The 13,357-nt window shown below is 59.7% G+C and overlaps 1 protein-coding gene across 1 annotated transcript; it reads left to right on the top strand.

Moving 5' to 3' along the window:
* Window positions 1-2,403: 2,403 nt before the first annotated feature.
* Window positions 2,404-11,632, top strand: ALX3 (ALX homeobox 3). Its single transcript, XM_045979327.1, has 4 exons — window positions 2,404-2,680; window positions 7,793-8,109; window positions 10,821-10,949; window positions 11,307-11,632. The coding sequence occupies exons 1-4, from the start codon at window positions 2,404-2,406 to the stop codon at window positions 11,613-11,615; spliced, it is 1,032 nt and encodes a 343-aa protein (XP_045835283.1). The 3' UTR covers window positions 11,616-11,632.
* Window positions 11,633-13,357: the final 1,725 nt, after the last annotated feature.

The following is a 13,357-nucleotide window of genomic DNA, read 5'->3' on the forward strand; positions in this document are numbered from 1 at the left end:
TAGTAATGGACAATTCTACGAGTGCCATTTTTGTGTTTTCTATGTGCCTCTGCCCCATCAAACTCTCCCCAGATCTCATAGAGGTAAAGAGTTTGCACCAATGGTTTGAAACAGGAACAAGGACGCGTACCCTGCCTCGCATGATCCCGGGAGAAAAAGCCATCCAGAGGGCAATTCTATCTACCCATCCGATCTGAATGAAAGTTGGGGTTTTCTTCGGCCTCAGTTCAACTGGCAGCATGGAAAATGGTTCTGGTCAGAGAGTGGGGAATGGCAGGAGGAGCTTCTGGGCTTGGGCAGGGCTGTGGGTCTCTAGGTCTGTCCGATCAGCCCCAGCCTCTAGCCCACTCAGCCCCCGGGGTCAGGAACCTTCCACCAATTGCCTCCTCTTGGATATCATAATGGCAATAATAATCTCATGAACTAACACAGTGCATCACATCCATCAAAACATCAGCGAGTCTCCAACATCCTTTGTCCACATGCACAGCCCGTTTATACGACAAGGAAACTGAGGCTGAGAAAGGTTTATCACCTGAGGCAAAACACTTGGCCTTTAAGCCCGGCTGCCCTATTTAAAGTGTTGGTGATGCTTTTCCTGCATCCTCTGTGCATCTCTCTCACTAAGCTGCTCCATTCCTTTGTGGAACAGAAGTGGCGTCCTGCGTGGACGTGAACATCGTCCCAAAGAGTCAAAATATCCCAAGCCCAAGAACTATTGGAAAACCTTCCTAATAAGTGAAAGGGATGGAGGCAGATTGACTGCCCAAAACTGCGAGCCACTGGATCCTGGAGAATGGATCGCCCTGGTGAGGCCAGAGAGGAAAGCTTAATTCTGAGCTGAACCTCCCTCTTGGCTGGAAATACCAGCCCCAGGTGCTCTCACCTCACTAGCCCAGTCTGCAGCCTGTGATCAGGGGCCCTAATGGCCATAATGCCTCCAGTGTGGTGTTTAAACCAATAAGGCTTCAGAGAAGTTACGGTATGTTTAATAATGGCTTAATGACTACTTGTGAGATGTAAGGCTTCTGGTTCCTGTTTGGCCTTGATTTACAGCCCAACTCTGGCTGAGGACAGCCAAGAAACCCCCTCTAAGCCCCCAGCGGAAGAGGGAGGTGTTCACACCAGGCCTCTTGGATTCCTTTAAAAATCGAGAATTCAAATGAAATACAAACGATGTTTAACTCCCTGTCCCTCTCACTAGTCTCTGGAGGCACTGAAAATAAAAAGCAGTGTAACCCAGCCTTGGGGACTCCTCAATCCACAGAAAGGAGCAGGGTCTCAGGTCAGGAATGTCTTCTCAGATCTTAGGGTGGGGGTTATTTCTCTTCTCAGAAATTCCAAGCTACTTCCCTATCTTATGCATCCTTTTGTTGGGGAGGGGGGAAACTCAGCTCCTAGGAGATGCAAACCTACCCTCACCTCCCTGCAAAAGGGCAGGCCTGGGCTGTAGAGCCTTGGGGTCTGAGCTGCAGGCAGCCTCTCTCCAGTGGACCCCCATGCACTTTCAGATCACTGGAAAGGTACTCACTTCATGCCTGCTTTTCAAACCCCAAATCTTCTATGTACCCTCTCACCTGCTCCAAAGACAGCCTCTGCTGGACCCTGTCCAGTCTTGAGCTGCCCCTGCAAGTCTCCCTGCCCCTTCTGGTTCAGCCTCTGCTTCTCAAACCCACCAGGAATACACAGAAATGCTCCAGAGTCAGATGAAGACACTAGCCACAGTTTAAGGTCCCACAGCTAATTAATGACAGCGCCCTGGCCCAAACTTTCCAGACCCCATTCCCGGATTAGAGCTGTTTCCATACACCTCTCCCCAAGGACTCTTGTCCCAGGGAGGAACAAGGGATCCCCAAGGGAGGTGTTTCTGCCAGAGGCAAGGTTTTTCCAGCTCCCAGCAGAGAGTTAGGTAAAGTCCCAGCCCAACCCCGCCCCCAGACCGCCCTTATCCGAGGCTTCTATCCGGAGACCAGGCCTAAGAGTGTTTGCTGGGCGTGCATCACGCCTCTAGGGGCGAGAAGCTCCAGGTTGGATGTCAGGACCTAGGGTGCTGCTCTGAGCAAGGGACTCACCAAGATGGGCAGACAAAAGGGACCCTGCCGTCGAGAGAAGGTGGCTTCCTCCTTCTGCTCGAACTGCCTCTGATGAACGCGGGCTGGGGTGAATCCAGGGGACTCCCGGGCTCCGAGGGGTTAACCCGCGCGGGGCCGCACGTGACGTGGATGGTTCCAGCATTAAGTCAGAGGCGCGGCCCCCTCCCCTGTCCCCCGCCCCCCGCGGCGCGCGCCGCTCCCGGGGGCTCCGCGCCCCCGCGCCCAGGTCCCTCCCCCTTGGCGGGCGCTCACAGGCCGCACCGGCAGCGCTAGCCCCGGAGCCCCCGCGGCCTGTGCGCCGGGAGCCGGCATGGACCCCGAGCGCTGCGCGCCTTTCGGCGTGGGGCCCGGGCCCGGCCCCTACGCGGCCGCGGGGGACGAGCCACCCGGCCCACAGGGGACCCCCGCCGGCGCGCCTCACCTGCACCCCGCGCCGCCTCGCGGCCCTCGCCTGACCCGTTTTCCGGCCTGTGGGCCCCTGGAGCCCTACCTCCCCGAGCCGGCAAAGCCGCCCGCCAAGTACCTGCAGGACCTCGGGCCCGGCCCGGCGCTCAACGGCAGCCACTTCTACGAGGGCCCCGCGGAAGGTAACGCGCGGCGCGGACTCAGCGCGCAGCCCCGACCCGCTCTCCTTCCCTTCCCCGGCCGGCCCGGGCCTTCCCACTCCCCTCGCCCGCTCGCCCAGCTCTCGACTCTTTGACCCTCTAGCCCCCCGCCACGGCCCCCCTCGGAAGCCCCACCGGTGCCGGTCCCGGCCGGGCAAAGCCAGCGCCCGGCGGGAGGCAGAGCCCCCGGTGTCTCCCGTGGCGGGAATGGGAGGCGGGAGGTCGCGCGAGGGTGGAGCGGCGACGGCCCCGAGCCCAGTGAGACCCGAAGGCGACCGGAGGCGGGAAGGAGAAATCACGCTTGGCCGGAGTTGGCCTGGAACTGCCACCGACCCAGAAGCCCGGACGGGGCCCAGGGCCTGGGCGCCACCCTGAGCTCTCCGTCCCGATGCGGGGAGAGAAGCGCGCCTTTTGTGTGCGGCGCCCGTTGAGGGCCCTGAGCTTGGGCCCCGACCTGGAGTGGCCAAGCAGGACTCTGCCGAGGGCTGCGGCCTGGCCGCCGCCGGCTTCTCCTCCCCAGGCCCAGCTTCGGTGGGGAAGGCGCTGCCTGCGCGTTAGGCATTCGGCGGCGCGGCCGCGGCGGGTCGGCAGCGCCGGGGCCGTTCTCAATACGGAATAACTGTGTTCTTATTTCTCAGACTAACCTGGCCTCCCCGTCGTTAAGCACGGTGATGGCCGCCCTTCCCGCAGTCTTGGCTTGCTGGCCCTGGATCGTCACGGCTGGGGCCGTCGAGAGCAGCCCGGGCGGGCCTATCCCCTGGGCGCCTCGGGCTCCTGGGCCGGTGCCCATGCGCCAAGGCCAGCTGGACCGCGCCAACTCCGGAGAACGCGCCTGAACGCCGGGGCCTGCAACACGGGCGGGCAGCCCTGCCGCCACCGCTGCACTGGCTGACCTGTAAGGAGTCTGGGCGCCCGCCGCATCTGTGCTGCCACGGCCCGCACCTTAGGCCCAGAGCTGAATGTTCTGAGGTCCGCCGCCTCAACCCGCTGGCGCCTGGCCGGCCTCCACCGAGTGGCCAGGCAGCTCGGGCCTTTGCCCAGCCGCGGCGGTGGGAATGTGTCGGGAAGGGCGGGGAGGTGTGTGGAGGTCAGCGGAGGAAATGAGCGAGTCCGCAGAGATTCGTGTCTGTGCCCTTTGAAAGAGGCTCTCCTGATAAAAACCATAGTTGGGACTTAATGAGAAGCAGTTGGCCTGGCTCCTCTGATTCCAGCCAGACGGCGGCGGCCGCGCAGCGCCATGAGCACGCCGGGGACAGGTACCCGGGCTGGCTACGCGCGCCGCGTGGGGCAGGACTCACGCCACGGGCCGCGTCCAGGTGGGCGCGCCGGATCCCGCAGGCACCGCGGGAAGGCCGGGACTGGCACACTGCAGAGAGCGCTGGGGCACAAGGAGCGGCAGGGCGCGGAGGGACCCCGCGACGGCGAGGGTGTCAGCAACGAAATGCGTAGAACTAAAACCGAAGAGTGTGAACAACCACCAAAAATATGGAAAAGGAAATTGAACAAAACAACGGAGGATAGAGGCGAGAAGGAGAGGTAGACAAAGTCGGCAAGCAGTGCAGAATGTTAAGAAATAAACGGAGAGTGAACGGAAGAACAGAAGGAAAAAAGCAAGCGGAGGATCGAAGAACGATCGAACGAAGCGGGTAAATGGAGAAGGAGGGAAGGGAGGAAGAAGAGTAGAAGCAGAAAAAAATGAAAGGAAAAACAGGGAGATCTTAAAAGAGCAGAAAGCTGCAAAATGAGATCAAGTGGAAGAGGAAAATGAACGATTCAAGTGGAGCGGAGGACCGCCCAAACGAAAAAACAGGAGCGGAGCCTGGGACCCCCGCCGCCGCTCGCCTCCCGGGTGCTGTGGCTGGAACTCGGCAGGCGCGGTCCCCTTGCGTCCCTGCGGCGGAGCGGGGCTGCTGGGGAGGACCGGCCCCGGAGGACTAGGGCCACGCAGTCTACTAAGTGGGAAGTGGCGGCAAAGCGGGAGACCGCCTTATTTCCCGACTTCTCAATTGACGGGCTCCGAGCGTTTCCAGTTCAGACCAGTGAGCGCGCAGCTGCGCCACATCTGCGGCGCAATCTTGTGGAGGCCCGGGCAGTCGCGCGCTGGAAAACCTGGCGCTCCTCTCCTGCTCTTTGCGGTGCCCTTGGCGGAGAGCGCCCAGCCCTGCCTTAGATCCCGGCCGCCTCCCGGCGGTGCCGGCCACCCTTTGAGCCCCGTGCGCGCGGCTGCTCAGAGGACCAGAGAAGTGCCCGGCCGTTCCTTCCCGCTCCGCCGGGGCCGCCCGGTGCGTTCCCTGGCTTGGCTCTCTGACCTAGGAACGCGCCCGCCACCTCGGAGGCCCTGAGCGGAGCACTGAAGGCCTCGCTCACCGCACGGATCGCAGACCTCGTGAAGGATTCCAGGCTGGGGAAGGCCCCATGCTGAGGCATCTAGGCCAAAGGTGGAAACTCTAGCGAGAGCACAAGGGCCCACACGGGTCCCGCGCCGGGGGTTTATGCCCACAAGGCTTCAGGTTACCAGCCCGAGCTGTGAGAGCCCAGGCCTCTGCGAGCTCTGCGGATCGCGTGGGAAACAGCGCAGAGCAAGACTCCCACCGTGGTCGAAAGACGGGTGCTTGGTCCGGAGGCCTCAATGGACGCTGGCTGAGAGGGCAGTGGGGCTCGGGGCTGGCGTGGGGAGCCGGGGCTCTGGCAGCCAGCAGGGTGCAGGAGAGCAGCCCGGTGAGGGAGCTGGAGGGAGCACCGTGGCAGCGTCAGAGGCTTTTGCTCTGGTTCCTGTTTTTCAGGCCCGACAGACTTCTGCTGTGGTATTGAGGTTGTGCAGGCTGTGGACCCCCTGGTGCTGGGCCCCAGGATTCCAATCTCTGCCATGACCACTCCCCCTTTAACCACCCAGGGTCCCCACGAGGTGCAGGTGACCCCCATACACCGCCAGTACACCTTGAAAGTGATGGGGCCTCACCAGGCACCCTACTCCTTGCAACTGCAGACTCAAAACTTGGGGCTGCCTCTCCTTCCTTTCCTTGACTGCTGCCCTTCTGGATCCCACCTCCCCTCTTCTCCCCTAAGCCTTGCTTTTCAGGAGAGATTCTAGTGCCCCGTCCCCCCACAGAGGGGGGGTGCCTGCTTCTCCCCGGAGTCCTCCAGGTAGATGGAGGTTTCAGGCCCATGGCGATGAAGAGGGGAGAAGTACCCTAGTCCCCCAGGAGGGGTCTAGAATGGGCGGGCATAGGAGGCCAGCGGAGGCCAGCAGGCTTGGCCCATTTTCTGGGTGGCTGTTCTGAAAAGTCCTGCCACACTTTTATCTCTCACTCTGGCAGCTCAGAGCCCAGAGCTGGTCACTTCCTCTGGGCAGATCCTGTTCCAACAGACTTGGAAGGCCCAAGAGCCAGGTGAGAGAAGCCTCAGAACTTTGGAGAAACCCCTACAGTGATGTCATTGCTCCCCTCGCCCCCATGCCTGAGCCACCCTCACTCTTTTTTTGACTGAAGTCCAGCAGGACCTCCCTCTGAACCCAGGACTCCAAGAACTCCCTCTCAAACCTGCTAGAGGCGGGGTGTCCCCTTCCAGTCTCCCACTCCCCCTGACCATTTTCAATTATTTGGCTCAGCTTCCATGAGTCCTTCTTCCTAAGCGGCTGCCTATGGAGCTATCTCTAGAACCAAAATATGTTGGCCAAGAACGGAAGTTAGTGGCTGGAGCACTTTCTCCTCGATGCTCTGCCCGAGCTATTAGCCTGGTACCCAAGGGCAGGCCCCTGACTCTGCCAGGCCTCCAGGATCCTTGCACAACCTGGAGTTTCCTACACAGCCTGGGTGTCCTGGGAGGTCCCTGACCACCTTCCTGCTGAGGGGGACCCTGGCCAACTTGTCCTCCATAATGCAGATGGCGAATCATCAGAGCCAAAACCCAAGAATCCCATATCTTTGGTCCCATCCTTCTCTGATGACAGCTGTGATCCTGACACCAAGTCCCAAGGAGGAAACTGCCTCTTGGTGCCAGCCTGCTGGGCCTCCTGGGGCTCAGACCCCTGCCTGGGATGGGCCAGGGCCAGGCCAGGACTGTGTGAGTCAGTGGGGCGCCTTTGTGGCTGTGCTCCTGCTGTCCCAACGGGCTCTCGAGATTTCATGGCAATGCTGCTTGCCAGAGGAGCGGGCACAGCGATCAGGGTGACCTATTTTTCACCATGACCGGGTTGTGGCAGGGCTCCACCAAGCCTCTCATGTGCGGGTTAGCGTGTCAGAGTGGGACTGCTGGGAACTGTGCCCAGCAGCAGTCAGGTCACCCCTCCCTGCTTGCTCATCCTGGGTAATGAGGGAGCCATCGGAAACTGCCGAGGAGGGAGGGGCGGTCATTGGCCAGGGTGATGGGGTTGGGAGCTGAGTCCTCTTTCGACACTGGTCCCCCAAGCCTTCACCCTCCTGCTCTCTAATGCTGGAACTCAAATGTTGGGTCAAACATCACAATTTCCAGAGGAATGAGACAATGTCTTTTGGATGCTTCTTTGCCCCATCTTGTCCTTCATGCCCTGGGGCTGGGGGATTTGTCATTGCCCTGAGATTTGGGGTCTAGAGAATGAGGCACAGCCAGACCAGCCAAAGGGGATCTGAGTGTCCCTGACTGTCCCCTGCCTGGACCTTTGATCGGAGGCAGGGGCATGAGGACCTGGGAACCACAGCCCCAGCAGTCAGGGCCAAGGAGGCACTTCCTGGCAGGGGCGGGAGATGCCAGCCACCCCGGGGCTCACCCCCTCCTCCCGCCTCTGTGCTAGGCCCTGCCCAGGGGGCCAGTCCTGGCACCCCCACGCCCTGTGGGCCACGCCACCACAAAGCGCTTCCCCGAAATGAACCCTCTTCTGGCCCCAGCAGATCCGCCCCGACCACAGAGCACATGGTTCCCCAGGGCCCCCTGAGCTGGAGGCTCAGCACACAGGCCTCCAAATGCCAGGCTCCCATGCAGGGTGGCTGCTGGGACAAGGGAAGAGAAAGGAAGGGGGAGGCGGGGACTGAAGCGTCAAACGTTCTGCCCCCTCCCCCAGTCCACCCACAAAACCTCCTGGTTCGGTTTCCATCCTCCTTTTTGTGTTTTCCATTGCAGCTGAGGAGAAGGCCTCCAAAGCTGCCAGCTTCCCCCAGCTGCCCTTGGACTGCCGAGGGGGCCCCAGAGACGGGCCCTCTAGCTTGCAAGGTTCCCCGGGCCCTTGTCTGGCCAGCCTGCGCGTCCCTCTGTCTCCGGGACTCCCGGACTCCATGGAGCTGGCCAAGAATAAGAGCAAGAAGCGCCGGAACCGCACGACCTTCAGCACATTCCAGCTGGAAGAGCTGGAGAAAGTCTTCCAGAAAACCCACTACCCAGATGTGTACGCCCGGGAGCAGCTGGCTCTGCGAACGGATCTAACTGAGGCCCGGGTACAGGTGAGGGCACCCCGGCTGTGGGCCTCTCTGGCTGCCTCGACCACCCCAGCTGTGGGCCAGGCCATGGAAGGGCCAGGAGAGGTGGGCGCTGGTGCCATGCAGAGCTGCCTTTCCCAGGTGCCTGCCCCCGGCCTGCCACCCCTCGGCTTCCCCTCCATGCCCAGCTCCGTTGTGGCCCAAGTGCCTCATGGGGTAGTTGCCTCTGGCAATTCAAAGACCTACCTGTCTGGGAGTCCTAGCTCTGCCACTTTCTAGCTAACCAGGTGACTTAGTGCATGTCATTGGATCTCTCAGTCTCACTTTGGATGGTCTTTGAGCATCAAGATGCGGCAGCCTTTCAGAAGCAGTGAAAGGCTGAACACAGCGGGCAGCTCCCAAGGCAGCTGCGCAGAGCAGGAGGGTGCCCACTGGGGGGCTCTGAGGTTCAGTGATGCTCAAAGCCATCCCAAGCCAGCGATTTTCAGGCCCCCCAGCTCCCAGACCCCTTCCCCACCCAACCAACTCTCCCCAGCAGAGATCAGGCCCCAGGGCTTCCCGGGTAGGGCTGTGGCCAGCTTCCTGTTGGGGGTGAGGGGATGGAGGGATGCTGGGGATAGGGAAAAGGGAGAAGGAAAGTCCATTTCCAAGACACATCAGAGGTGAGAAAGAACAGGCAGATGGTAAGCAGAGGGTGGGGATGGGGAAGGAGGTTTCGGGAAAAGTTTGGCCCAAAAGGAAGATGGTGGTTGTTGCCTTGCTTTGACTTGGAACTGGCGTGGTGTCCAGCAGGCTCCCTGAGGCCAGGCAGGAGTCGCTGGGAGAGGGGTGGGATTTGGGCTTCTCGGGAGAGGTGAGGAAGTGACGTCTAGACAGAGGAGATTCTCTTTCCCCCTGCAGAAGAGACCTCATAGGGGCAGAGCTCATACATAGCACACCCTGTATGGGACCTCGCAGAGACCAGCTGCCTTGTAGCTGCACAGCTGGATTCAGCATAGGACCAGAGGCACTTGGGCTCTTTCCCCCTTCTCTTCTGGATCTTCCTGCTTTCATTCCCCCCTCCCCCCAGGCGGCACCCAAAACACACTTCTAGGACTGTGCTCATAGAGTGCCCAGGGCCGGAGCCAGCAGGGTTAAGAGGCCGAGCATTCACAACAGTCCCAGAGTCCTTGAGCCACAGAAGTCCAGAACATCGAGCCTCCAAACCCTCAGCGAGCCTCTGGGGTAGGGTCCCAATAGCCATGGCCGTGGCACTCCTTGGAGAGCTGGAGTACATCCCTCTACTCCTCTCCCAGGCCTTCTCAACTCCCGAGGGGGTGTTGGGGCGGCTGTAGGCCCCCAGACTGACGCTTGAGGCCCCAGAGGAGGGCTCTTTTCTCTGACAGGAAAGTGACAGCCACCTGTAGGCCCTGCCCCACAGAGAGCAGTAAGCCACCACACAGAACAGAGCAGAGGGCCAGGCCCAAGTGTAGGTGGAAGGCTGTGGTGGGGTCTGTAGAGACAATCACGGATGGTGGGGAAGAACGCACAGTGAAGCAGCCCCCTTCACTCACTCCAGACTCTTCCAGTTGCCCGTGGGGCAGGGAGGATAGAGAAGGGAAGGCCCAGCAGCTGGGCAGGCAGGATGGTCCATCCCTGACCTTGCCCCAGGCCTGTTCTGGGCTCTCTGCCTCTGAGGCTTGGTGGGCTGGGGGTCTGCCAAGCTCCTTAACTATCGTGGCTTCACCTGCCTGTGTGGGTAGGAAGGCCCACCATTGGGGTGTGTATGAGGGGCCAAGGTGGGGTTCCTTACACACTCACACGCACACACACACACACACAGAATTTGTTGTGGCTCCCAGCTAGATCCCTAGAAAGCAAGGGGATGGTTTGGTTCGGTTTGGTTTGGTTTTGATATTGCCAACATCCAGCCCAGAGCCTGACACCAAAATGTTTATTAAATGATAGAAACACAAAACACATGCATGGGGACCATAAACGTAGAGCCACAGGGCCCACAGATCTATCGCAGATGCACGCATAAGCATCCAGCACACAGGCAGGCGCCCCTCACCTGCCAGGTACTCATAGATGAGGGGAGGCACAGATTACAAAGCAGACAATGGTAATCGGTTGGGGTGAGTATGAGAAGGATGCCCACGTGACACCCAGGCCAGCGGAGATGTACGCATGTGTGTCAGGGTGAGGTAGGCAGTCCAGGCAGGGGAGGCCCAAGCCCAGGCAGGGGACTCTCAAGGTGGTGGATGGGTTCAAAGGCAAGCAGGCATGAGAAGCAAGTGGGGAGAATGCAGTGATACTGCCTGGCTGGGAATGAGGCTGCAGGGAAGGGCAGGCTCAGGGCCCAGGGGCCTTCTTATGGAGCTGGGCTTGGGGCGGACAATGGCAGGTGGGTGGCCTGGGACTGGAGATGAGGTAAGGGAGGCCTAGGTGGGGCCCAGAGCCTCTGAGGCCACAGATCCCATGATACCCTTAGTGGCCCAAGCGGGCAGAAAAACCAAGAGAGTAACTCAGCCTGGTGTCTGGGGGTAATGGGGACCCAAGGGACCAAGAAATTCCCTCCAAACTCAGATCTTTCCTAGACCCCATTCCGGGTTCCCCAGCCCTGAGAACAATAGGAATTTATAGGTGGCTCAAGGTTCTCCAGGCGGGAGCCAGCTCCATACCTTCCAGAAGGATACCACCACCCACCTCAGGGCCACTGTGTCACTCCCTCAGCCTCTCCCCTCCGTCCCCAGGTCTGGTTCCAGAACCGCAGAGCAAAGTGGCGGAAGCGTGAGCGATACGGGAAGATCCAGGAGGGGCGGAACCCCTTCACATCTGCCTATGACATCTCTGTGCTGCCCCGAACTGACAGCCACCCGCAGGTGACACCCCACCCGGCCCCGCATCAGGGCCTGGCCCCCGAGAGACCTGAAGCAGCATTAGGGCTCTGTGGAACTGTGGGTAAATCACTCATCCTCCGCCAAGCGGGGCTCCTCCCTGTCTCATGAATGATGCATGCCTAACGGCGGGCACCGCAGGAAACCTCACTTGGGTCAGTGGCAGGGGTCTCCTGGATTCTATTTTGAGGATCGGGGGTAGGAGGGAGCAGATTCTAGACCCTGGTCAAGCAGAGCTTGCCGGTTAAGTTTCTGGAGTCCTAAGGGCAGAGACAGAACCCCCAGGTAAGGGAAGCAGCCCCTGGGCTATTGATTCATGGGCCTTTTTTTCTCTCTTTTCAGCTGCAGAACTCCCTGTGGCCCACTCCAGGGTCTGGGAGCCCCCCTGGCCCCTGCCTCGTGTCTCCAGAGGGCATGCCCTCACCGTGCATGTCTCCGTACTCCCACTCTCACGGGAATGTGGCCGGCTTCATGGGGGTGCCAGCTTCCCCCGGAGCCCACCCTGGCATATACTCCATCCATGGCTTCTCCCCGGCCCTGGGGGGCCACGGCTTTGAGCCTCCCCCAGATGGCGACTATAAGTCTCCAAGCCTCATCTCGCTCAGGGTGAAGTCCAAGGAGCCACCCACCCTACTGAACTGGACCACGTGATTGGTTGCGTGGACATGCAGACTAAGCTGCCCACCCCGCTTTTCTGTTTCCAGCTGCTCCCACTCCATTCCAGCCTGGGGGCCAGAGAGGACATACCACTGTCTCCAAGCCCCAGAGATGGTTCCCGGAGACCCCAGCAGAGCAGCTCGGATACTCAGCCTCCTGCAGAGGACAAGCTAGTTTTTTTTTTTTTTTTTCTCTTAAAATAAGGTGAGGCTGCCCAGGATAAAGGGGGCTGCAAAGCAGGTAGGACTCTTCATACCACACACTGGTCCTTTCATCCAACTCTGGGCTTGAGGAAGACACTTGCCCTGCTTCCTTCAGACTTTGTCCGAGTTTAAGTGTCACCCCGCCAGCTGAAATGGCTGAATTGGTTCCTCATTCAGGGAACCCAGGAGAATAAGAGGACGGCAAAGGTTGAAGCAGGAAAAGCTCTCTGTGACTTAGGGGAAACCCGGCTTGCATGAGCATCTGGGGCCAGCCTTACTTCCCCCTCCCACCACTAGGGGGCGAGGGCTCAGCATCTGGCGCTCACAAGGGTGCATAGGCTGTCCCTGGAAATGGTGCTGGGCACCCCTGATCCAGCCTACCCCTTACTCCTCCCCTGTGCTCCCTCTCCCAACATGCCACGGAGTCCTCTCCCCCTGCAAGGGGGCAGAAAGTCCCCCAGACACCACCAAATATTTGGATTCTCTTCAATGGGATAAGGCCAGAGCTATGCCATGGAAACTAGGCTCCCTTGGTTTACTCGTTAGATATTGGTAAGAATAAAAGAGATTTCCACAGAGTCTAAGCCCCTGAGATCTCAACACCCCCTTTTGTAAAAAAGAAAAAAAAAAAGAAAATTGAAAAAAAAATGTGATGCCCAGCATACTAATAAAGATGGCAGTATTTTTTGGACCAGGCAATTGTGTCGGGATTTGGCACTTGGTTAGCTGGTCTGTCCCCAGGGTTCTGGCATGAGCGATACCATGCCTGGCCCTGTCACCTGCCCAGGATCAGCTCGTGTGGGTGGCAGGAAGAAGAGCCCAGCTCTAGGGCAGCTGGGCCCATGTGGAAAGGGAAAATAGGGGACTGGGAGTGGGAAGGTGAGTGGGAAGGCGGAGATAAACTTGTGGCTGGACTGGCAGTGGAAGTGGGGGGTAGAATGAAAGACGGGGGAGCCCACTGAGGGCTCTGGGCTCTCCTGGGCCAGAACCATGGGGGTGGGGCTGAGACGAAAGCCAGGACTCTTTCTTGTGGTTTCAGAGTATTAGCCATTCTATCCTTCATCCCCACTTTCTGCCTTATCTCCGCAGCCTGGAAGGCAGGAAGAAAGCGGGCCTGGCCCTCCCACCCTCCCAGTAAACACAACCACATTGCTCAGAAGAGCTCAGCCTCAGCCAGGAGCCCAGCCACCACACCCCGGGCCTCCTCTTCCAGGCACAGAGAAACCCAAGCACACAAAGACACCAGTGCTGTGCTCATTCCCCAGGAGGCAGCAAGTCCCCATCAGGATCAGATCTTCCTCTGACAGTGTGGCTGGGTTCAAGCACCCTTCAGAAGAAATCAGTGTCTTCCTTCCCTTCCCTTCATTCAAGGGCCAGGCTGCTGGTGATTTCTCTCCTCTCTGTACTGACGCTGGCTGCGAGGTCCACATGAGAGCCATGTAGCCATCAGGAAGGGAAGAGCTGAAGTAGTAGGGACAGGCAGCCCCAGCACCTCAGAGGAACACGACACCCCCCCCCACCCCCGCCAACAAC

Source organism: Meles meles, chromosome 1 (genome assembly GCF_922984935.1).
Source record: "Meles meles chromosome 1, mMelMel3.1 paternal haplotype, whole genome shotgun sequence".
Classification (NCBI taxonomy): Eukaryota; Metazoa; Chordata; class Mammalia; order Carnivora; family Mustelidae; genus Meles; species Meles meles.

Coding starts and splice junctions, on each gene's coding strand:
- ALX3 (XM_045979327.1), top strand. CDS start 2,404: ATGGACCCCGAGCGCTGCGCGCCTTTCGGCGTGGGGCCCGGGCCCGGC. Junction 2,681..7,792: donor CTACGAGGGCCCCGCGGAAG/GTAACGCGCGGC, acceptor TTTCCATTGCAG/CTGAGGAGAAGGCCTCCAAA. Junction 10,950..11,306: donor GAACTGACAGCCACCCGCAG/GTGACACCCCAC, acceptor CTCTCTTTTCAG/CTGCAGAACTCCCTGTGGCC.